Source organism: Rhipicephalus sanguineus, chromosome 3 (genome assembly GCF_013339695.2).
Source record: "Rhipicephalus sanguineus isolate Rsan-2018 chromosome 3, BIME_Rsan_1.4, whole genome shotgun sequence".
Taxonomy (NCBI): domain Eukaryota; kingdom Metazoa; phylum Arthropoda; class Arachnida; order Ixodida; family Ixodidae; genus Rhipicephalus; species Rhipicephalus sanguineus.
The window spans coordinates 230,757,870-230,783,907 of NC_051178.1; the positions used below are offsets into that span (position 1 = coordinate 230,757,870).

At 44.9% G+C, this 26,038-nt stretch overlaps 4 protein-coding genes across 4 annotated transcripts in view; 2 read left to right on the forward strand and 2 right to left on the reverse strand.

The window, feature by feature from the left end:
• Window positions 1–8,708, reverse strand: part of LOC119388373 (uncharacterized) — a 37,187-nt gene extending 28,479 nt beyond the window's left edge. The window contains exons 1-2 of the mRNA XM_037656075.2: window positions 8,448–8,708; window positions 4,758–4,877 (exon numbers count right to left, since the gene is read on the reverse strand). Coding sequence (XP_037512003.1) covers window positions 4,758–4,877; window positions 8,448–8,573 — 246 coding nt within the window. The 5' untranslated portion in view covers window positions 8,574–8,708. The remainder of the gene's footprint in view (window positions 1–4,757; window positions 4,878–8,447) is intronic.
• Window positions 1–26,038, forward strand: part of LOC119386375 (zeta-sarcoglycan-like) — a gene marked incomplete at its 5' end in the record, with an annotated part of 259,967 nt that overhangs the window by 117,091 nt on the left and 116,838 nt on the right. The gene's annotated exons all lie outside the window — the stretch shown is intronic.
• Window positions 11,542–15,406, forward strand: LOC119388375 (uncharacterized). The gene is made up of 2 exons (XM_037656080.2): window positions 11,542–11,960; window positions 12,638–15,406. Exons 1-2 carry the CDS (start codon window positions 11,705–11,707, stop codon window positions 13,900–13,902), a joined length of 1,521 nt encoding a protein of 506 aa, XP_037512008.1. The 5' UTR covers window positions 11,542–11,704; the 3' UTR covers window positions 13,903–15,406.
• LOC119386377 (degenerin-like protein unc-105) overlaps window positions 15,569–26,038 on the reverse strand; it is a 37,964-nt gene continuing 27,494 nt past the window's right edge. The window contains exons 9-11 of the mRNA XM_049414326.1: window positions 21,469–21,503; window positions 19,892–19,976; window positions 15,569–15,853 (exon numbers count right to left, since the gene is read on the reverse strand). Of these exons, the coding sequence (XP_049270283.1) occupies window positions 15,569–15,853; window positions 19,892–19,976; window positions 21,469–21,503 (405 nt within the window). The remainder of the gene's footprint in view (window positions 15,854–19,891; window positions 19,977–21,468; window positions 21,504–26,038) is intronic.

Consider the following 26,038-nt stretch of genomic DNA (forward strand, 5'->3'; position numbering starts at 1 on the left):
ATGCCTTGATAGCCGAGTGGTTACAACGCTTGTTTTCGAATCGTGGGTACGCGGGTTCGAATCCCACCTCCCCAAGAAATATTTTTCGCTAAGAATTTCTCTCTTTCTCTTTCTCCCTCTCTTTAGTCGTTCTCTCGACCATCAGAGTTATTGCATCCCATGCAGGACAAATTGGGGCATGTGTTCTGGGAGTGAAGCAGAAGATGAAGAGGAAGAAGAGGACAAAGAGAGAGTGTGACAGTTCATGATGATCATTTCTGCTCGCTCTGCATGGACCAACAGTCGGTTTAAACAGCTCCGCTGTTGAAAATCAACAGGATATAGTACATGCTGTTTCTTTATTGGATATAACATCGCTGTCCAGGCACAAGTGCAAGTGACAACAATCAATACTGCACATTTATTATGCGACACCATTGCTAGTGTGCACAGGAAAGGTACCACAAAACTGGACACACTGTCAAATGTTGGCTGAAAACTAGTCAGGTCAGGAAAAGCTCAAGTGTAACTGCGAAACTTAGCTCGCATTCCTGGTTAAGGATATTGATGTAGGTATGTATGAATGTATGTGTACAGACCACAGGTGGGCGGTATCGCAATACAAGAGTATCGTGATAGTATCTTAGAGATACTTTTGAGTACTTGTATTTCTGTACCGGTATACATTTGAAAAATGTACTTGTATCTCAGTAGCAAATCACTTTTACAATGTATCGATTATATCGCGATACTGTGCAAGACGCGGATATCTTGTTACTTTTTTTTTGTTTGAAATGAGCTCACGTGCTTCGAAGGGGCAAAGGAAGACTTTCGTGATAATCCAAGCAAATGTGCGCCACTGGTCGGCAACACAGGGACGGCGGCGAACAGTTCCCCGCACAAGAGAGCGAAAGAGCACTCTGATGTGAGATCGGAAGTGTTCCGGTACCTAGATGACCAGAGAAAAGATATCGCAGGAATTTCCGGCACCCCACCCCCCCATGAAAGCATTAGTCGTTCGTTATAACCGAACTTGAGATCCTCTGCAGTATTAGAGAGACTTCTCTCATTCGAGAGTGTTGTGTTGAGGCCGAACCTATGCAGACAACCTACTTAAGAAACTTCTCAGCAAAACAGATCTTGTGTGTAAAATAAATGTACACTTTTTATTATTATCACTTCTGTTCATTAGTGATTCGAGCAATATGCTTGACTTGCAAGTTTCAATGTGCTGCAACATTATTCGTAATATTATGCTACACTTAATAGATGTCTTTGTGGAGCATGAGCGTCCCCGAAAACAATGAAAAACAATATTCCAGTATCTATTCCTGTATCTGTATTTCCATGTCTGTATTCTTGGACATTTTTCTCGTCTTTTTGCAAAAGTATCTCCGAAATATCCCGTTACGTCAAAGACAAATGTATCTCAGTATCTGTATTTCAGGCTTCCTGAACATGTATTTCGATATCTGTATTCCGGAATACATTTCTGAGTACCTCTGCCCAGCCCTGGTACAGACTGCCAGCCTCATGTTGTGGCTATGGCAGGACTGTAAAATTAATATGGCATGTAGAAGGAATAAAAAGGTTAGAATAACAGAGAGCTGAGCTAGTTGGTACATATTCATGGTAAGAGACTGGGTGTGCAAACACGGACACAAGAGAGAAGTCAAGACACCACAAACACCAACTAACAACTGCAAAAGCGCACAACGGTGGAAAAGAAAATACGAAAACTTATCTGTGCATACCCAGGCATTAGGCGATACCCATTAATTCGGCATGCGGCATGCGTAGGGGTCTACATGAGAGATAACCGTTAAAGGCCAACTCCGGCGATTTTTTGGCCATGTCAAAGTAATGGTGCTTTTATGTTCCTGAGACGTTCCTGTTACGAGCCCGATAGCAGAAATACTCGGCAAATTGGAGAATAATTTTAAATAAGCAAAAAAGCGCAACACCGAAACCGAAACCCAACCGAGTGTACTGTCTACGTATGACGTAGACGTTGTTACGAACGAACCGGAAGTCGTAAAGGCATGCCGGTCACGCCGGCGTGGAGTATGAAAACTGTGACAGCCTGGACGAGCAGGCGCACAGTAGGGAGGTCAGCATGCCGCGCATCAGCTGTAATGTCTGCGACTGACAGTGCCGCATCTGATACTGACAGTGTCTCGGCCAGCACAGCAGATGCTCGCTGTAGCGGCCGAAAGTTAGCGGTGCCCTCGGCTGCGTCACTTCCGCCGCCTTCCCAATACTGACGTCATAGACGCAATGTTGCCAATAATTGTGGGAAGCCAGGAGGGCGTTTGCAGACAATCTTTAAAATTAATTTGCAAACAATCTGCGCACATCCCAAGCCTGTAATTTGGCATAAATGACGGAAACGTGCAAAGGAACGTACCCAGCGAATTTCATTGAGATCCATCGACCTCGGAAAATCGCCGGAGTTGGCCTTTAAGCCATCCGATTTCTTCTTTATGCAAGCTAATCAATGGTTGGCTCATGCATAGAGTTCCCTACAATACTTACTACAGTAAAAGCTCGTTAATTCGACTGTCGTTAATTCGGAAAATCGGTTAATTCGGACACGTCATCTGGTCCCTGTAAATATACGCATCACTCTATGAGACTGGGCGCTCGTTATTTTGGACAGATTTGACCGCAAATCGGATAATTCGGCGACTTTCGGGCCGCTGGCGAGGCTCGAAAACGAAAAAAGAACAATTCGGAACAAAAGTGAAGCTCAAACGCAGCATCGCCATGGACATCAATTATCGACTTGGCTTGGATCGAGACTGGTTGAACGCCTTTTTTTCGCGTGTGGGTTTTGTTGCTTTGTTCCCGTTGGTGCGCTGCATCGTTGATCGCCGATTTATCGAGGAACGTTTCGGTACGGCTCCTTTAGCTTGATCGTTACTGGTGCTTTTGTGCTGACTTCTCGTGCGACCGCACTCTCCGCCGATGGCAACGCCAGCGAAGCGGCCCAAGTACGAGGCCAAGGACTTCACCACCAAAGTAGAAATTTTGCGTGCTCTGAATAACGGGCTCTCCCGACAAGAAGTGATGAAGAGTGATGAAATGGGATCCTTCAATCGGCGGCAAGAAGCAAGGAACGAGTAACCGTACTTTTATCCGCCAACGTGACGGGAACAGAGCGCTTGCCGCTTCTCGTTATCGGAAAGGTTCAAAAGCCACGCTGCTTTCAGAACATCAACAATCTTCCCGTGGATTACCGTGCCAACCGAAAAGCGTGGATGACGGGTGAAACTTTTGCGGTCACTGCATACATCATGCGAGCTGCTGAGCACCTTGAAGGGCTTAGAAAAATTGTGTCCGCGCGAATTTCTGCTCGAAAACAGACAAGCATCCGCGATTACTTTGTTAAGTAAAGGTATGTTGAAAAAACTCGTGCATTTATTGTGTTTATTTCGACCATTCGATAATTCGGACATTCGGTTAATTCGGACATTTTTTCCGGTCCCTAGAAATCCGAATTAACGAGCTTTTACTGTAGAGGGAACTCTAGGGCTAGTGTCTATGGAAGCTGCAACGCATGGCGCTTCAGCCAGCATGGGAATGATGGGTAGTACACGGATTTGTCTAAACTTTGTTCTTTCGGCTCCGTTTGGCTCCGCGTCGCCAGCATCCACTTTGTCGAAAGACGAAGTTCAGCAAAAATCAGCAGTTTCACTTCACTACTTTAACCTTTTTAGGCTCACCAATTCAAATCTGGTCATGAAGTCCACAACGGTCTATTCTTTTGTCCGAAACGAACGCCAAAACACAGCAATAAACAAAGCCACAAATGCGTTCGAAGCCGTAAGCACGAAGATTAGGCAAATCCGTGTACTACCCATCATTCTCATGGTGGCTGAACGATCGCAGCGCCAGAGTCCCCTCTAGTTAATTTTAGGAAACTCTATGGGCTCATGCATGCGCTACCACTGCTATCGATATGCCATACCTAAACCATTAAACACGTTTCATTTCCATGCCTGTACAAAACTGCGCATTCATCGAATTTCAGTGTGCATTTACATTCAAGACAATGTAAAGATAGATTAGATGGTGAGCCTCCAGTTAGCGATCTGTTATGTTCCAATAATTTCTGGCTAACACAGTGGCTCGTCTGCCCTACGCAGAAGCAGCAACAGCTAAAAGGAACCTTATACACCACACCTGTACAGCAATCAGTTAATCTGTGGGTGTGTCTTACGAAACAAATGTCAGTCCACATCTTGTTTATTACTCACTCATTCTTTCTCTGCACAGAGGCACATCTCTTACCTAGCTTATTGGCAGCCGTTAAAACAACATTAACGCCGGATCTACTTCCAACTTTCTTTAGCCTGTGAGATATGCAATGAATGCAAGGAATACTTATGACACGTTTTTTCCTTGTTGTTAGTCGGCATCTGTGGTGTCTTGACTTCTCTCTTCTGTCCGTGCTTACATGCCCAGTCTTTTAGCATGAATAAAAAGGCATATCTAAATAACCTTGCGTGCTTTTTAAAACCATATATAGAAAGAAATAACATAGTGGCCAGTGCAAAATACAGGCACAATATTTTCTTCAGCCAATGTCTTCAAAATCGTACTGTGCCATCTATCTGCAGATCTAGAGTCCGTAAATAACTAATTTACACTTGCATAGAAACGTACAGCAGTACACACACATCAAAAATAGATGTCTTTACATAAGGACTGGAGTCAGGTTGTCCCTTTCCACAAAGGAGACAGAGTGCCGGAAGCAGACAAAGCAAATGTCTTACCTGCAGTGTAAATCCAAAGGAGCCCTTGCGTCTTTCCACGATGATGGTTCTCCGGCGACGGTCTTCATCCGGGCCGGTTACTATCACCCTGTCATTTTTCACCCTCTCCAGGATTTGGTGCTAAAATGTGAATCCTCTCATTACTGATGGCACAATAAAGTAAGAAGAGGCAAGTGGAATACCAATGTCAACAAAAAACAAATTAGTGAAAACATCTCAAGAGAGAGTAAATATTTTTAGAGGTAACCAGAACCATGCTGGCCCATGTTCTCTTATGTTTTGCTCCTCATATACTATTTCAATGGCATAGAATCATGTATTCATGTCTTCTGTAGCATGGAATGATGTAAACTTGCGCATTAATAAAAAAAAACCACTGACAGAAGATCAAATTAAATGACAAATGTGAGTTTGTCATCCTCTGTACCCTCACAAAGTCAGTGATATTTTTCTTTATCATTACCCAAGTATGCATATATTAGCTGACAGTTGCACTGTGCTCCCTCTGCTTTAAAAATAGCAACATACTCCATGAGCATCAACGACAATAAAATTATGCACATTTTTGGCCTGAAAAGTATGAAAACATTCACACAGAAAGAAGAATAACATTGCAGAAATAAAGGCATACCGGTTGGGCAGACTGTGCAACAGCTCCACCGGCAACTATCATAGCTACCTTGTGCCTTTGCATTAACGGAATGCGCTCTCAGCCAAACATACAATGCAATACCTTCCCTCTTTTGTTTCCTTCTCACAACCTTATGGCTGTCCCCTGGCTACTTCTGCATCAAAGTCACCTGCAACTTGACAGCACATCCATCTGTTTGTGCTTTTGCGTTCATGCTTTTGTTTCTGTGCTATAGTCGCTAGTGTCGCAAGTGCTCGAAAGAATTCATAGCATGAGTTGGACTCGCACAATGTCTGGAATTTCAATTAAGATAACTTGCACACTTTAGGCTTGATCTATATCACATAACATTTCCCCGTGGCATTTGGCAGAAGTGGGCCCGCCTGCTATTGTTTATTAGAGTCGTCATGACAACAACCAGGAGACATTTGTACGACAGCGTATGCATGCCAGTGCATCAGATGTCACAACATTGCTCCAGCATGAAGCTCACTGTGCAAACATCACCCCTTTGTAGTGGCCATAACAGAGCTTTGCTGATTTCCCTCAAAACAAGACAGATTTGTTGCCCCATGGTACACATAAAGCTGTATTCACACGATGGATGTGATCACGGACGAGTCAGTCACATGATTCGAATCCACCCACACCAAAAGGGAGAATTCATGCTAGAAGGGAGAATTTCGGCATTCCTCCCCGAGGATCCCAACTGTTATTTGGGCCTCTGCTGCTTCGCGAATCGCTCCATGCGGACCGAAGGAGAACTGCGGCAAGGGGTAACGTAGTGCGCAATCCACGGGCTCGAATCGCGATTTGGTCCGTCGTGTGAATACAACTCAAAGAAAACGCCACTCTTCTTATACTCTGCCGCAAATGTAAGTGTATTTCAGCCACTCACCAAGTGAACAGCCTGCTTATAAAAATGGCAAAAAGGTTCCAAACTAATTTTTGGGTGTTTATGTGCTGGAACCACAATACAAACTATGCATTGACCATCTGGGGTTTTTCAACAAGATCCAAATAGGTCCACAATTTCTTTCGTATCTTACCGCTATTGAAATGTGGCAGGTACAGCTGTTATCTCAACCTATGGCCGGATGCTCAGCAGCATGCCGTAACCATTAAAACAACCATGGTCGATGGTCTGTCTAGAGCTCCTCTCTTCCCTGTTGCTTTACTAACATAATCATCCTTCAAAGTTGATAATACAATAATCCCTGCCACTTTGCATGCCAGAATGAGATGCACCATAGTGTGGAACTTTTTCTTGCTGAAGTTAACACCAATAACTATCGTAATGCACTACATGTCCTTGCCTTTGAAAATGTCACTGTCTTCATCCGTTATAAACATTTGTGAAGTTATCGGTTGATGCTCTTTTACCACTTTTCCAAGTGCCATTCTCCCAACATTAACTTGAACAGCTTCGTTTTTCTCATGCTTCTCTAGGCAATACCTCTTCTTTACGTAACCACAACTTTATTTCTTTACAGAACTGCAAATTGGGCTACGTGGTGAGGATTCATTGTGGTTCCTAGGCACCCACATACGCCTTTCCACAGCTTGTTCTATTTCCCTCTCTAGATGGCCCGTGAATGTGCAGACACTAAAAGCGTAGCTACATAACTCACACTGCCAAAACTTGTATAAGAATGTTTCTTTCTTTGTTGCGCTCAGTATCTGGCTTATGATTGACACCAGCAGTAAAGCACGTTTCATAACATAAAAAGTCGATACACTGAAGTGCCAGTGTAGCCCACAACGTAAATGCTTTTGGCTCCCAAAGACAAATTTATTTTCCGTGCCCTTCGAAGTCTGTCAAGATTCGGTGAAATAAATCTCGGTGCTTTTTGTTATGTACCTCGGTGAGTGTAAGCCGAGAGGCCGCTAACGAACGAGGAAAATGTACGCACCTCGCTCACTTTCAGCGGACCGCGCATGCTTCGAATGCAAAAAATCGCAGCAGGAAGCTAGCGCGAACAGATTCCCTGCATATGACCACAACGCAAGGTCACTGGCTCTATTCCAGCGTCTTGACACCAGGGTCACATGCACAGCTCGCTGCCAGCAAAGACACCGCTTCACCCTTCCTATCAGCCAAGCAACGCTTGGTGATAAGGTGAAGGAGGGGTGTTAGGAATACAACGTAATTCGACAGCGACACGACGCGGACTTCGGAGTGATCGGATTACGACTGCGCTATCGCGCGGCGCGTGCGTCAGCTCCCAAACCCCCCTTCCTAAAAATCGTGCGTGCTACTGTAGCGAGCAAAGAGCCCAGCATGCTTCTAGGCATATACCTCTGCTTCTTGGGACACCATAAGGACGACTCGCAGGCGGCCAGCAGGTCAAGGTGCAACGCACAATACTGCGTTGTGCGGAGCTCTTGCATTGCGGTTGCCCCATCGCTGCCTACCTAATTATCTCCTCCCGCGATTAGCCCCAAGTAGCAGCGGTTTTTCTGGCGGATAGCCAAGCGCTTTGTGTGCCTCTGCTGTTATTTTCGCCTGCACGCGAATGCGCGCGTATTGAAACCACTCTGGTGGGCATCCGGCCTTGGTGGCAAGCGAAGCGTGAGGAACGACCGAGTTTTTTTTCGTCAGTGCGACAAAAACGGGTAGCAGCCGTTTCGGAACCTACCTCTGTTTGCCTCTGGGTGAAGAAGCTCCACGTTTGTCACCAGAAGTTAGGCCGCTTCAGTGCGTTATAAGAGCATATGCCGATGTAAGTTACGTAAGATGACAACTAACAACGCCAGAGACAGAGCTTTGGTCCGCAATGAGCGAGTCAGAACCCGCGGATGATTTGCCGCAATGTTAATTAAGCGGCCCTTGTGTTAGTGTATTTAGGAAATGAAAATAAGAAAAAACCACTTCACTTTCCCAAACTTAGGGTGCAATCACCTCGGTCACATTCCGGGAAAGGAGAAATGATCGATGCTTTAGACGAGCGAGTGTTTTACACTTGCTTCAGCGTCTAACACTTTGAGGAACTTCGCTAAGCGGTGCGAAAGAGAAACATCTGATGCGCGCATACGCCTCCCTTTTTTGCAGCACTTACCTGAGACGTTTCAAGGCTGGCAAGGACACTGCTGTGCCCGTGATGGTGGTGTCTTCGATGGTGGTGGTGACGCTTGCCATGTTTCTTGCTCACTTTAGGCGACGACATACCGCCGCCAACGAGCATTGTGCGCACGCTTAGTAACTAAACGTGTGAGCCATTTCATCACACACCGCCATCGCAACCCACATTATCTACTTCCGATGCCCGTAGGCAGTCGCTTAGCTACAGAAGCCACCACAGCGCCTGATGGACTGCATGTGTTTATGGTTTATGCGCTTAGCTTGCGCACGACCAGGGTTGCCAGGTACTCGGAGAGCTACCCGCCAAATTTCCGCCCGTTAATAGCCCAAAAGTAGCCAAACGTAATTAATAAAAAATAGCCCAAAATAGCCAAAGAGAGCAAATATAGAAAAAGGTTTCTATTTATTATAATTTATACACAGAGAGTTTATAGATGTCTCCAATTGTGCTGCTGCTTGCAAGATCGCGTGTGTGGTGCAGGTAGCAGAAATAGAAAGGAAATGTCACTTTATTTGCTAGAATTTCTGTTTTCTTGTTGCTCTTTATTAATTTGTTTTCTTTGAAGTGACGACACAATGTGAGGATTGTAGTCAAAGGAATGGAGAACCCCATGGAGGAGACGAATGTTTTTAGTAATTGCTCATTTGGTATTTCACTACGTTTTTTTTATGTAGCGGCCGTGGTTTAAAGCAAATAACTAAAGCTAAATGATGCGGATCACATTCAGAGCATAAGTTGGAATCCACATCAAGCTAAGCTAAAGTAAAGCGGTAAATTATAACCTTTAAAATCAACGGTGATGCGTAAAATCTGGTGATAGTAGGCATAGCACAGAAAAACGTTACGAGGGTCCAAGTTACTTCTTGCGTGCTATCTTGTACACTTTATATTTAAATCCACAAATTTATTCGCCATGAGAAGGAACAACTTAGCAGCATCGCGAAACCCGGCAAAAGAAGCTTCGCCTTAAAAGTCAGGGAATATATTCATTATTACTGACTACCGTAATTGTCTGGTGGACGCTGCTGATACCTGAAGAATGCAAACACACAGGTAAAGGATAGTAGAAAGAGTGAAGTAAAGATAACTGTGTACGTAAACACTTGATTCACAACGAACTGGAGGCACAAAACCACCACTAAAGAGGAGAAAGGGCACTGAAAAACAAGCGTTTGAAGCGAAGGCAGGTAATAGCCCAAAAGTAGCCAAATAGCCAACGACAAAAAATCCCGCCAAGTCCACAAAAATGTAGCCCAATTTGGCTATTTATAGCCCAACCTGGCAACCCTGCGCACGACGCGCCACGTGCGGCGACGGCAGAAAGCTATCTTTAAAAAAAAATGACCGTTACTGAGTTGTTTTAACGAATGTTAAAGCCCGCATACTCATAAATCTTTAGTCGCTTAAAATAAGTTTTATTTTATATAATATATCTATAGTTTTGCTGAATATAAACGTAAACATTGCTTCTTTTAATTTACCTTGCCCGCCGCAGCGCCACAGCGATCAACACACGCAGCGTCAGCGGTATCAGCATAGAGAAAGAAAGAAGTTAAGAGAGGACACTCCGCGAAATCTGGCCTCAGGAAGTACGTCAGGACTACGTAACGAACTAGTGCTCTCACCAAACGCCAGAGGACGCAAGCGCGAAAAAAGAAAAAGTTGTCATCAATCCAACAGAATTGTTTTTACAAAATAATAATTATGCGCCCAAAGTTGACAGGTTCTTTATACATAAAAACAATTTACTCAGCACACCTTACTTGGTTATTTTTATTCAGCCGTACTGTCATAAACACTATCTCAAAGCGACAAACCCATGCATGACAGCGGGAAGGTTTCGTCCACGTCGGCTGCGTCGGTGTTTTCGTGTGTGAGACAACAGGTGAGGCACGTTTGCAAGCAAAGCTTGTAGAATGACGTTGTTGTTGGGCTAGTTGGGTCATTTATTCAGAAAGAGGTGACAACTGTGCAAATAAGACACCATGTAACATAAAACCCACACACACACACACATTGCTCTTCGTGTGTGTGCGTGTTTCTGTTTCTTGCCTGGTGTCTTATTCGCGCAGTTTTAACCTTTTTCTGAAGGTTGTAAGGACGGCGAGGTTCGCTAAAAATCAGTTTGCGGCTCTATGCGGCAGCTAGACGTGAACATTGTGCAACGTATGCGTCAAGCCGAGGCGACGCGTGCTGCGTCTGCCACCGATGCGAGCGTCTGTGCGCTGAGCTCGGTGCGAAATATTGAGGAGCGATCGCTGGTCCTCGCATGCTTCACGGTGCGTTTCCCGAAGCCTCGGACCACGAATAAATCCTGGCTTTTCTGGTATATTGTGTCGTGTGGTTTCTGTACGCTCTTTTTTTTTTCAGTGCATTATTTCGGTGAAACGCAGTCGCGACTCGCGACTTCATTGTTATGTGTATTTCACTTCTTCCTTCTTCAACTTAGTGCGCTGTTTTTTTGCCAGAGATCCTTACGGCCCAGTGTGTCATACTTCACCAGCTTCTGCCAACTCTAACGATGTGTGCGTTGTCTGTGTTCTCTCTGTATTTGTTACAATTTATTTGTAAGCCGAGAGGCATTTGTTGTCTACCTTGCATTTCTGTGCGGTGCTGTTCTCATTGTGTGCTTTTATATGCTCAGCCTCTACCTTGCCTTGTAATAAAAACATTGTGGATACTCTGTGTCTTTGATTGATATGTAGATTGAGCGCTTGTTCTAATAGAAAACACGAGCGCGATAAATGAAGCCGTAGTGAATTATGATTTCCTGCATCTCTTTTATTATAACTTAATCAAAAAAATTACGTCACGACATCAATTTGCACGAATCATTGAACTATACAAAATAGGGAATCGTAAATTGAAAACGAGAAACAATAGCTTTGCCATTTGGGCGAAGAAATAAGTAACTATCGACATAGCGAAACGTGGTTACGTACAGTAATTCAAAATTCGCGCCAGTGAAACCGAAACAGGAAGCGCAAGCCACTTACTCTCACCAACCACCAGGTGCGCTAGGGTCGATTGGGCCGCTGGGGTCTATGGGAGTGTCCACTCTTAACTTTTTTTTTCTTTCTCTATGGTATCAGAAACATGGCGTGCGAGATGTTTTCACACTTCGCTATAACTTCGCATTATTGCGATTTATGAGTGTGTAGTTAGCGAAAAAGAGCTGAGACAAGCTGAAACGTGCGTTGGTTATTTGGCAGCGAGTTCCTGCCCTTTAACCAATGGAAAACATGAGCCCTAATGAAGCATCCTGTCCGCGTTACACTTGCGAAACGTGTGGCAAGGCGTATGTAAGGAGGTGCAGTCTGGCTCGTCACAACAGTGTAGTTCATTCTATACAAACGCCTCGGGGCAACTTCAAGTGCGACCAGTGCCATAATGTCAGATACAATCAACGCGAACAGCTCCTGAAGCACCTGATCGAGATGCACCAATTTGAGTACAAGTACGAACAGCGACGGTTTCGGTCCTTGCAGGGTAAGATAATTTCGAGTGAAAACTGTTCTTAACTAGGTAATACTTTGGAGGAAGCAACGGGGCGCATAAAAAACGCGCCGGAAGATGTTACGCTTCAGTGATGTTAAGCAGTGGGTTCTTGCTACTTGCGAAACTACGCATTCTCTTCTGTGTATTGCCAGTAATTTTATCTTGCGATATTTGTGTGACTAGCATATTGTGCTTTACTGGCATCAATCATTACAACGAGCTAGTCGCCCGTGGTCACTAATAATACCTTGGACGTCCCAAAACCACGATATGATAATGGGGGACGCCGTAGTGGAGGGCTCAGGAAATTCCGACCATCCGATGTTCTTTAACGTGCGCGGACATCGCACAGTATACGGGCCTCTAGCATTTCGCCTCCATCGAAATGCGACCACCGCGGCCTGGATCGAACCCGCGACCTGCGGGTCAGCAGCCGAGCACCGTAACCGCTGCACCACCGCGACGGACGCCCGTGGTCACTAGTACATGACCTTTTCAGTGAATCCTTCTGGTCATACTCATCCCTCTCGCCCTTTTATTGTATCAGTAGCCGTATTCTCAGAAAAAATCATCTGTAGTATTTAAGGCACGAGAGCACTAACGCTGCTTCAATGTGCATTGTCATGACATTTCGGTCATTGATTATGTTTCGCTATGTCTTTTTTCAGATTTCTTCCGCTGGAAGCAGAATGAAGAGAGAAGAGAGAAAGTGTGCTTTGTCGCACACTCCAGCGCGAAAACGCTGTATGGCGGCCGCATCAAACGGTGGTATGTTTGCCATCGATCTGGCAGTTACATTCCCAGCGGCAAAGGCCATAGGCGGCTCAAGTCTCAAGGTAGCTGCAAAATTAATGCGCACTGCATGGCAACAATGTCCACCACCCAAGACATGCAAACCGGCATTGTCTCGCTTGTCTACCAAAAGAAACATTACGGGCACGACATAGACCTAGGTCACTTGCGGTTAAGCAAAGAGGAGAGACAAGCCATTGCGCAGCAACTCGCTCAAGGCATACCTGTTGAAACTGTGCTGAAGAATGTGAAGAAAACTCTTGGGAGGGAGCTTCAGAAGATACACCTGATCACACGGAGAGACCTCAACAATATTGCCAGGCGTGAACTTGGATTAACATTGCCCCAACTTCAGAAGGAGGGATTGAATACACCATACTTGAAAAATGTCAAGCTGGAGCTGCCGTCGGAATCATCCAATAGCTGTTCGTACGATTTGGACCAAGACGTAGACGAATCTGCCGACCATGCTCCTGCAGGAAATGAAAATGTCCTTGTTAACCTTGCCGGTGTAGGATTCCAGAGCGGCAGCCAGCTTCCACTGGCACCACTTGTCATTGGCCAGCAGGGCACTGCACCATTGGTCTTCACTTCCTTGATTTCAACTGCGCAGAATGGAAGTGTCATCATTTTTGGCAATCCTGGAACCACCCTGCAAAGCAGAAGCAACTCAGCGTTACCTTCTGTTAGAAGCAGTGAAGCAAGAGGGAAGGGCACTCAACAGAGCTTGTTAAAATGCAACAACACAAACAATTTTGAATCAGTGAGGCAGCTTGGCTCCGTTAGTTACTCTCCCAGTGATGACCACTCAGCACCAGTGAGCCAGGCAAAAAAATGCGTCTTGGAAGCAATCCACGAGCTGCACATGAAGGTCACCAAATATTCTGGAAGTGAGGACAAGTTGCATCACATAGAAAAAGAGATTCGGGGGCTCACTCACTTTGCTGACTATGGTGTGGTTAATTGGGAGCCCGCGGAGTGTGGAGCAATGGAAGAAGTAAGTTTTGATGAGGGGGAGGAGCCTCAATTCCAGGACTTGTCGGAGTTGAGGTTCCTCCAGGACTTGGAGGGCCAGAGTGCAACGGAGAAGAAGAGCAAGCCACATAGGCAAGACCATGTGTACTCGAAGCTGAGTGAATGAGTGCTGTGTGTTACCGTGTGCATCAGCCTTCAATGTGTTTTCATGTTGCCTTGGAAGAGTTATTGATGCTGAGACATTTATCGAAGTCTCTTTTCTATTTCGAGAGAACGGGTTGGTGCATGGGTGAGCAGAGCGGTCTCTGAGCTGTGCAGCTGTTGCTGCACCTATGTTGCCATGTTCTTGTGAGTTGTGTTGCTGTTCATCATTGTAGTTTTACAGCACCAAAGAGGCTCACAATAATATATTTTGGCTCTGGGCGTGTGTGTGGCAGCCGGAAGACACTTCCAGCAAAGTGTACATTTTGTGTTTCAGCTTGACAAGTCCTCCTGGTCTGACACAAAATCAGTTGATGAAAATAGAACATCATTTATGTTATGTTGAGTAGTGTCCGTAACTCCTGAAGTTACTAGGGATGCAACGTATTACTGCAAGTGTGTTTCTTTTTTTTTGCATGTCTTGTTCATTTGTACCATATTTTTGTTCCTCAGACTATAAAATATACATAGTTGCTTCTTGAAAACCAGTGTGTTGTGCTTATGGTTGATATCCCACATCCACATTGTAATAATGGTTTCTTGAAATGCACCTACTTGGGTACCAAAGTGTTTTTCCATATAAAATGCATATAGTTCAACTTGCCAAGCTTCCACTGATTAATTTATTTAGCACATTATGTAAGTGCCATTCACTGAAGGTATAGCTTAATGTTGTCCCGTCAAGTTCTGTCATTCCAAAAACATTTTCTTTACATGCACGGTGTTAGTGACGTCAACAGCTGTCATAAGGCGGCTAACATAACAGACACCTTCAGCGGAGTTTCTGTTGTTTGCTTTGGCCAGTCCTGTTTATGGTAACACCTTGCACGCAACTGTTCAGTGGGAGCACTAGTGCGTGTGAGCATAGTGCCCATACCAGCAGTGGAATCTACAGTGTTCACAGCATGAAATGTGACTTCAAAACTACAGTATTACAACCGGTATTCACACTAGCTCGAGATAGCCACATCGTGCTGCAACAAATCTGGCTACGAAAGGTGATGGTGCTAATCTCACAGCGGTGTGACATGAACTGAAGGTTGTGGAAGAGAAAGTATGTGCATACTTATCTCTCAATTGTTGCGTTTCATCACATGAGCGCTTTGCAATGCGATCCATGCACAGCAGTGGAGGCGGTCGAGTGGAGTTCAAGGGCGCAACCACTTGACTCTTTAGTTGTTTTACAATCTTGCATTTCGTGTCACATGGCAACATGATAGTTGGGAAAGCAAAATCGCTGCAGTTCTGTGCAACCACATGAACTCGTGAAATGTAAGCTGAGCGTATGCGACACTGCTAAAATGATCGGTTATTCACCTGTACAAGAGCAACAATTCTCTAATGTTCTTTATTGCTTTCAGGTTGAACATGACACGAAAAAGACATCTCCAATCAAACAGCTTCCGTATGCTGTGAAGTTGAGAGATATTGCTGTATATAGGTACTTATTCTTTAACTGTGAAAGGTGCACGGACAAAAATGATACATAAACAGTTATCTTGCCTTGCTCAATCAATGTGACCTAAAATGCACTTCTTTGGTTAATGTGTGGCTTACACTAAGCAATAATATTTGCCACTCTTCACTCTCTAGCTCCTTAACTCACTTTTTTTCCTGTAAATGTTGTTCATTCAGTAATGTCCAGTGGCTTTATTCATGTAAGGTGCAAAGCCACGCCAGTTTAAGAAGCCATAGCCAGGCAGGAGGTTGTGCGGGTGCCAGGTTATACCTCGAAGGGCTGCACGGCATTCTTGCACTCTCTGAAATTGCTTGTAGGAGACAATTAAAGCACGAGCGATGATGTCAAACACGTTGAAAATCAGCAGGAAGGACATGCCCACGTACATCCCCATGATGCTGCCCATGCCACTGATCAGACGGGGCACCTGCAGCAGGTTGAGTATTGCAGTGTTCACCTTAAATCGCATATCAGCAAAAAATACGTTACAACGTGAACTTCGTGACATCGGGGATTTTGTATTTCAGTGGCACTAACGATCTTGCACATTCCTAAAGCCATTCTGCTATTCAGCCATTTTGGCTGTTCATCTACATTACAATCTATTTCAGATTTTCTGAACAATTTGTAGATATCTCGTGGTATCTTCTCTGATTTGGACATGAACGCCAACACAGACAACTGCAGTTGAACCCTTTTGTGAAAGACATGCACCGGGGAGCAGTTCTTGTCCCCCATATGAGTTGTCTCTTATAAACAGGGTACCAGGTTCTCATGTTTTGATCAACCCCTATATCGGTGTGGGCCCACTTTTCTCTCTTATACCCACTGGTCTGTTACATCAGCGCCTCATATAAAGGAGTTCAACTTATTACGAAGTCTGCACAATGCTGCAGGGACTGCGACGCAGCGGAAACATTTACTGAATGCAAAATGAAAATGTGGCAACATCTATGATGTGTAGTATGACAACAAGTCGCTTAGCTCAATCGACGTACACTCAAACCTTGATATAACAAACAAGGATATAACGAATTATCGGTTACAACGAAGTAAATGAAGAATAGTCTTGTCATAGCTAGTGTTACAAATAAACGTTTATAACGAATTTTCGGATATAACGAAGTTATTTTCGTGGCAGATGTGACTGTTATAACGAGGTTCGAGTGTATTTATCTCAAGTGGGGAAGTGGACGGGGGTCCGGGCTATGCACATGGGACCATAGAAATTGTTTTCCTCGCCAACAACTGCAATCAATCTTATGAGAATTGTTACATTTAAAGTCAAATTTTAAAATCTTCTGACTGCATAAACAGATATTTTTTTTTACGCTCCAGTTACTTCAGCAGTAACAATTCTGTAAACCCCTTTTTGTAACACATATTAAGCCAACAAGATTTTTTATTTACTGCTCTGAGATACACCACTAGATTCTCAAAAAAATGGCAGGAACGGGAAGATGAAAGCTTGCAATGAAACAATCTGTAAACAGTGGCTGGGTGCTCGAGCCGACGTTTCGACAAGTCCACTTGTCGTAACGTCGGCTCGAGCATCCACCCACTGTTTACGTATTTGTCCACCACTAGATTTTATGACTTAGTAAATAGCGAAACAGTTTTACTTTAAGCAGAAAGATTCGATAGATTTTGTAGCTCTAATAGATGCCACTTACGTAACTGCAATATCTTCCGAGTGAAAAGTTATGAATTTATACATCTAGTCCTATTGCTTTACTTAACCAATTTTTGACAATTTTTGTAAAAAATATTCTTGGTCATACATCAAAATTCTGCTAGAGTCGCCTAAATATCAGTTTTTAAAAGGTCACCAAAGTGAACGAATTAATCAATTCGAGATGGATAAATAATTCTTTGAAAACCCTGATGTTAATTTCACCATCATATGTTTATAAATAGCAAACAGTCAAAGCTTCATTTTTAAATACCGCACCGAATACTCTGAATCTGAACGTCGCGAAGTGTAAGGTGTTTTTTTCGCATTAAGACCACATTGTCTCAACAAAATTTCATGAAAATTGGCCCTCTGAGGACAATGTACTTCTTTTTTGCCGATTAATACGTACGCAGGCGCTTTTAGACGCCGTCGAAATCTGTGACGTCACAGCGTGTCAAGATGGCGTCGCCAGCTGAATTTTCTTTTTGCGCACTTTCTCTAGGGCGCCTCGATGCCAGCGTTCCTTCGCACGAAGGAACGCTGGCATCGAGGTGTCCTAACAATAATTGTTGGAGTTTTACGTCCCGAAACCACGATATAATTATGAGGGACGCCGTAGTGGAGGGCTCCGGAAATTTTGACCATCTGGTGTTCTTCAACGTGCACTGAAATTGCACAGTATACGGGCCTCTAGCATTTCGCCTCCATCGAAATGGGACTGCCGCGGCCGGGATAGAACCCGCGACCTTTGGGTCAGCAGCCGAGCACAGTAACTGCTACACCACCGCGGCGGACATCGAGGCGCCCTAGCTTTCTCGCTTACCAAGAGGCATCTCGCGGCAACAGGGTCGCTTTTGGTTCTGTGAAAGGATGATTTACTAATATGAGAGACATTTTTTTTTTAAGTACGTAGCTCTTTAGGGGCCCAACTTGTCGTCTTTGCATGAATCCCATGCGACGTGATCACGCTCAGAAAGAAGTGGTCAATACAGGCCGAAAACAAGGCTAGCAATGCTGAAAACCTGTTTAAAATAAACGAACGATGTCTAAGATAATATAATTAACAGAGATAACGAAGAAATAATCGCAATAATTAACTTAAAGTCGCTAAAAACGCTTCAGAGACATGCACCTGACTCCCGTGTCGCACAAAAGATGGCGCCACCGCCTCGCCGAAAGCACGATTGCTCCTCCCACCGGCGTTCTCAGTGGTGCGATCTTGTACACATTCCAAATAAGCAAGGAGGCGTGTCGTTACATCCAGCCGCATGCTATTGGTCAATGCAGGGCCGTGACGTCTGTCGCGGTTCACATTGGCCGTTCGCGTGCGGCTGGATGTAATGCCACGCCTCCGTGCTTATTTGGAATGCATACAAGATCGCACCACTTACAGAGGAAACAACCTGACGGAATTCGCTGCAGACGACGGGTATCTCAACTGCCGTAACAAGCAGGAAGTCGACAAAGCGCAGAAAAAGTAGCGCGCATGTCGCATAACGAGGTTGAGAATCTCACTAGCAAGATTGCACTTGTGCCGGAGAAACCCTGCATGCTTTCTTCAAACATTGACGACATCGGCGGTTTGGAAAGCGAAGCACTGGAAACTCTAAGAACGGGAATCGCTGCGTGCCCGCGCTAGGGCACTTCCTCAGGTTTCACATTAGTGCAGGGGCGTAGCCAAGAGGGGATGGGGGGGGGGTTAACACCCCCTCCCCCCCCGCCGAATAAGATTTCTGGCTACGCCCCTGCATTAACGCAGCTGCGCGTTTTAGCGCAGGATTTGGAACGACACAAATCGCTACACAAGAACGGCATTTTCCCCTTTAAATCTCAACAAACTTAATTTAAATCGGTGCTGCGGTCGTCTTGTAAAAACGTATCTACGGTTTCATACTTATAGAATATGGGCCATCGAAGTTTTTCCCTAGATAAGTTTAATCCTTAAGTTTATGTCCCTTGTACATAGGCGTAGCCAGCGGGGGGGGGGGGGGGGGGGGGGGGTTCAGGCTGGAACACTCTTGCGAAAATTTTCGGTTTATTTTTCTGTATATGAACACGCACACTGCAAGAGCAAGCGCATAGAGGGGTGCGTGAAGCACTGGTGGAGTCAACACTTAACGATAAACACCTTGACAGAACAGTGACAAGCGTCGTTTATTTTCCTTTAAAGGAGCCCTGCAACACTTTTTCAGCATGGTCAGAAAACGCTGCCGATCGGTAGTCGAGGCTCCCGAGAACACGCGAGCCAAACATTATAGCGCAGCACGCGACATGTAATTTACAATCGATTCTCAAAGTCAGCAAGAAATCGCTCCCCCTTCTCTCGACAAATGATGCCATATACCCATAATGACCACGTTATAAGCACAAAGTCCGTGGAAATTGGTTGATATGAGCATCGTGAGCGGCATAGTTACCGTGGCCGCCGCGGTATGCCGCCAGCTGCCTGCGCAAGCGCTCGCGAACACACTGAAAGTAAGCCGCGTGATCGAAGAAAAACAGAAAAGAAAGTGCTCAACGACATGACGCACGCTGACGAAGAAGAGACGCATCTTCTTGCCCCCCTGTCATCCCACTCCCTGCGTAGCTTTCAGCGCGCTCGCTAGTACGAGAGGAGAGAGAAAGCGCTTGAAACGTGCGACCAATCCCTGTAACTCCGCTCGTACTTGACGGATTCTAAAAGTTTATGCAGCAGTCGATCCGTAGTGTTGCAGGGCCCCATCATGGATCGTCACGACCAAGCGACAATAACGTAACGAGTTAACGCTGAAGAGATCGGGTCAATTAGCTGCATTACAGCGCTCTACTCGTTATACTTGCCGTTACTTTGGGGTCGTTCCTTCTGCGGTACTCTTGCGCACTCGCTAAGTAGACGACGACTTCCGTCAGTACCTTGCCATGTTTCCTGGACAAAAATGACGGGGGGGGGGGGGAGGAGATTTTAGCCCTTTACTTAGATGTCTGGTAGTGGCACTAGCACGTCGTCGTTCGAGTGCCCTCGTATACTCCTTAGATTAACTTCGCGTTTCGTCGCGCTGCCGAAGCAGGTCTCAGAGGACACGTAGAAAGAAGCGCGTGGTTGACCTCTGCTCCAATAGGTGCCGCAACAGTCCTGGTTGCTCAGAAGAAAACCGCATATGCTCTTTCAATGAACTCTTTCAATTAATTTTCATTAATTATCCTGTCAGTTAACTGGCCCTTACCTTAAAAAAATATGAGCTGGCTGCCAGACATAACGGCATCGTTCGTCAGAGTCGTAGTTCTGAGTGGGTATGTCGCTGACACGCAAGTCGTGGCACATCGGCTTAGAAACAATGCGGCCAGAATTGCATAGATAGCTTGCACGTGACGTCATGGACGCAGCTTCTGAATGTACTGGTACTCCGCGATGGTGGTTTTTATGACAAAGAAAATGCGTCAATGTGAAAACTACGTGGCAGGAGTGTCTCTGTGCATGAATAATTAACAGCCTGCAAGTGATGTTTTGATAGCATTAATGTGACATGCTGGTGCTCCAGCATGGTGGTTTCACTGACGTCAATGCAAGCCATCTATACACCTCTGTGTGTACGCACAACGCTGTTCGCAATTATGAATAACCCATTAATTTACCAAAGAACTCTGGGCCACATCTCGCTGAACTATTAACTGATGTTTAAACATGGCGCAAGTTCATTGTACCTACATAAAACGTGTGGACTCGTATTCAGGAAGTATGGCGACGTTCGAATGAGGGAAAACGTTCTATTTGCACAATAAGCGAGCATCGACATTACACTGATGACTTAGCTCACCATGCGGTTACCCGAAAAGCGATATACTATAGTCAACGGCGACCACTGGCCATAAGTACGTTGACACTTCATTGTGTTTTTATGAACTGCCACACTTAACGTCTTTCGCGTTCTTTGTTTCCGTTATTCATTACATATATATATATATATATATATATATATATATATATATATATATATATATATGTGTGTGTGTGTGTGTTTTGACCGCGCACAATTTACTTTGCATTCAGTTCCCGCCGTGTCTACATCGAAGTCTGTCCCAAGCATGCATGGAGGAGCGGGGAGTGGCGGCGTCAGAGAAAGCTGGCTTGCCGAAGCTAAAGTCCCTATAGGAATCTGGGGACTTCAGCAGAAGCTAGCGGAATCACGTGACGCTACCTCGTTATTATTTTTTCTTCTTTTTTCTGTGGCCCTGATAGCGCTATATATATGACGACATCCAGCATTGTCTCGGGGGTACTGATTTCTTGCTTATCTAGTAATAGCTATAGCACCCAGTTTTTCAGTCACTGAAGTTTTGTAGATCAGCGAATAGGCACTACGTACTTCAACGACAATTTCACTCATACACCTTGCAACAGCACTTGCAAGCACACTCACCCTCTGTCGCGTTCAGGCACCTTTTGCTCTTCCAGCTGCATGAAATTACAGTAAGGCAATCGGAATACACTGTTTGCAGGTAGAGGAACAAATATGCTATTCACATGCACCCGTGTTTTGGCGAATGTTGCACAGCGCGTGTGACAGGATGTATCTATGCTATATAGGTTACTCATCCCCTGTCCCGGTGTACAGTAGCAGGCCAGAGCCTCTCTATAATATTCGCTCTCTTTCTGTCCTGAAGTTTTTTCATACGACGGTATGAAGGAATTTCTACATCCGCCGCCTCCATAAGCCCCCTAACTAGCAAATATTGTTAATAATAATAATTGTGAGGGTTTTACGTTCCAGAACGATGATGTGGTTACGAGAGACGCCGTAGTGGAGGGCTCCGGAAATTTCGACCACCTGTGGTTCTTTAACGTGCACCTAAATCTAAGCACATGACCTCTGCGCAACTACGAGCTGGTGCGTAAGGTGTTCCTGCGTTATAATACCACCCTTCCCTTCAGCGCATGCATCGAGAGTGTCCAGTGTAGCAGCTGACCTCTTAACTAGGAAACGTGGAAGAATCAGCGGCGACTACTTTAAAAAAAGCCGGCAGATCCCACGCATTGTGGGAATCGATGTAATGCGAAGCAGCCAGCAAAGAACTGCATACATCGTCTTGTATGTCATTGAGGAAAATGCGTGTCATGGTTTTCATGTTAACTCCTATTATTTATGTTCGTCACACAGTAACGTCGCGCAATACCAACTTCGGGGTCGATCAAGCTAGAGAAACGGCCACCAGCGCCCCATGAGCGTGGCACGCAAGTCATGCTGTACATGACATACGTGTCATGACTTTCATGTTAACTCGTGTTATTTATGTTCCTCACACGGTCACGTCGCAAGATACCAATTTTGGTGTATATAAATCTAGCGAAACCGCCGCCAGCGCCCCATGAGCGTGGCACGTAAGTCATGCTGTACATGACATGCGTGTCATGATTTTCATGTTAACTCGTGTTATTTGTGTTCTTTACACAGTCACGTCACGCAGTACCAACTTAGGGGTAGGTCAAGCTAGCGAAACTGCCGCCAGCGCCCCATGAGCGTGGCACGTAAGTCACGCTGTACATGACATGCTTGTCATAATTGTCATGTTAACTCGGGTTTTTATGTTCGTCACACAGTCACGTCGCGCAATACCAATTTCGTGGTAGATCAAGCTAGCGAAACGGCCGGCAGCGCTCCATGAGCGTGGCACGGAAGTCATGCTGTACATGACATGCGTGTCATGATTTTCATGTTAACTCGAGTTTTTATGTTCGTCACACAGTCACGTCGCGCAATACCAATTTCGGGGTAGATCAAGCTAGCGAAACTGCCGCCAGCGCTCCATGAGCGTGGCACGTAAGTCATGCTGTACATGAAATGCGTGTCATGATTTTCATGTTAACTCGTGTTATTTATGTTCATTACACAGTCACGTCACAAGATACCAATTTTGGTGTATATCAAGCTAGCGAAACTGCCGCCAGAGCTCCATGAGCGTGGCAAGTAAGTCATGCTGTACATGGCATGCGTGTCATGATTTTCATGTTAACTCGTGTTATTTATGTTCATTACACAGTCACGTCACAAGATATCAATTTTGGTGTATATCAAGCTAGCGAAACTGCCGCCAGCGCTCCATGAGCGTGGCACGTAAGTCATGCTGTACATGATATGCGTGTCATGATTTTCATGTTAACTCGAGTTTTTATGTTCGTCATACAGTCACGTCGCGCAATACCAATTTCGGGGTAGATCAAGATAGCGAAACTGCCGCCAGCGCTACATGAGCGTGGCACGTAAGTCATGCTGTACATGACATGCGTGTCATGATTTTCATGTTAACTCGTGTTATTTATGTTCATTACACAGTCACGTCACAAGATATCAATTTTGGTGTATATCAAGCTAGCGAAACTGCGCCAGCGCTCCATGAGCGTGGCACGTAAGTCATGCTGTACATGATATGCGTGTCATGATTTTCATGTTAACTCGAGTTTTTATGTTCGTCATACAGTCACGTCGCGCAATACCAATTTCGGGGTAGATCAAGCTAGCGAAACTGCCGCCAGCGCCCCATGAGCGTGCCACGTAAGTCATGCTATACATGACATGCGTGTCATGATTTTCATGTTATCTCGTGTTATTTATGTTCGTTACACGGTCACGTCGCAATATACCAATTTTGGTGTATATAAAGCTAGCGAAACGGCCGCCAGCGCACCATGAGCGTGGCACGTAAGTCATGCTGTGCATGACATGAGTGTCATGATTGTCATGTTAACTCGTGTTATTTATGTTCGTCACACAGTCACGTCGCAAGATACCAATTTTGATGTATATCAAACTAGCGAAACGGCCGCCAGCGCACCATGAGCGTAGCATGTAAATCATGCTGTACATGGCATGCGTGTCATGATTTTCATGTTATGACTTGTCATTTATGTTCGTCATAGTCATGTTACGCCATACTAATTTTGGTGCACATTCGATGAACCAAGCGACCAGGGAGAGCACAAAGTCGTAGGCGGCTAGGATAGATAGATAGATAGATAGATAGATAGATAGATAGATAGATAGATAGATAGATAGAATAGATAGATAGATAGATAGATAGATAGATAGATAGATAGATAGATAGATAGATAGATACGCTCAAAGTCGCAGAAGTTCGCTAAGAAATGCTTCGCATTTAAAACAACTCCTGTTCAAAGTTGATAACGTATTGCACTATGTAACTGAAGCCACAGTAAGCCTCCTAGCCTTCACACAAGCCTCCAGCCTTCTCTCTACCATGTAAGCCACAGCAGTTCGTTGTAGTTATTTTGTTATTTTGTTACGGCAATAATATTTTGAAGGAAAGTAACGCAAAGTAATCGGTTACATTTCTGTAAATGCTGTTACCTTTCTGGGGCTGTAATTGAGCACTGTAATCAATTACATTTTAAAGGAAGTAATTGCAATTGTAATCGATTACTTGTTTTCTGTAACGTGTGCAAGTCTGCATGATGCCTTCTCTTTTATTGTTAAACCGTTTTCGCACCGCGCAACCGTTGCATAATTTGCAGGCACGGTCGCTACCGCGTGCCCTATGCGCCGCGCTCATTAGGGGCTTAAGGCGGCACCCGTTCGTCCCTCGTAGTCGTAGTCGTAGTAGTCGCAGTGCGTAACCAGTCTTACGCTTTGACCTCCAAGGTGGTGCCGGTGGGAGATTTTTCCTGTGCGTTGTTGAACAATAAAAAATTCGCAGCGTGCGCGTTAACTAAAAGCCGAATTCTTCTGCCTCTCATTCCCCATTAGCAGCCATTGGCATGTTCCAGTAGGAAACGTTAGTAGAAGTAGAAGTGTAAGTGTTAGCTAAAAGCCGACTTCTTCTGTCTCTCATTCCCATTAGCAGCCATTGTTTACCTCCAAGGTAGTGCCTGGTGAGATTTCTCCTGTGCGTGATTAAACAATAAACATTTTGTTCAAAACGCCGTTGATTGATGAAATAAACCAACGAAAGGCGCCAGATGTTTTGTAAAAGCAAAACGAAAGAACGCCAGATGTTTCTAAAGCAAAACGAAAAGACGCCAGCTGCTTAACGAAAGACGCCAGATGTTTTCTAAAGCAATGGTTTTCTAAACAATGAAAATTCACAGCGTACATGTAAAATTAAAGTGAGCTGCAAGTCGTCATAACTCATCGAACCTTTAGTATAAACGCGCCCGATCTCACGTCGGTGATGATGTACTGCGCAGAATTCACGGAAGATTCACGGTTTACCGATGAACCTCCGCAGCTTCGCCCACTCATCATCATTCACTCCGTGGATATGCTCTGATTTTTAAATGCGAAGCATTCTTAGCGAACTTCTGCGACTTTGAGCGTATCTATCTATCTATCTATCTATCTATCTATCTATCTATCTATCTATCTATCTATCTATCTATCTATCTATCTATCTATCTATCTATCTATCTATCTATCTATCTATCTATCTATCTATCTATCTATCTATCTATCTAGCCGCCTACGACTTTGTGCTCTCCTGGTCGCTTGGTTCATTGAATGTGCACCAAAATTAGTATGGCGCAACATGACTGTATGACGAACATAAATGACAAGTCATAACATGAAAATCATGACACGCATGTCATGTACAGCATGATTTACATGCTACGCTCATGGTGCGCTGGCGGCCGTTTCGCTAGTTTGATATACACCAATATTGGTATCTTGCGACGTGACTGTGTGACGAACATAAATAACACGAGTTAACATGACAATCATGACACTCATGTCATGCACAGCATGACTTACGTGCCACGCTCATGGTGCGCTGGCGGCCGTTTCGCTAGCTTTATATACACCAAAATTGGTATCTTGCGACGTGACCGTGTAACGAACATAAATAACACGAGATAACATGAAAATCATGACACACATGTCATGTATAGCATGACTTACGTGGCACGCTCATGGGGCGCTGGCGGCAGTTGCGCTAGCTTGATCTACCCCGAAATTGGTATTGCGCGACGTGACTGTATGA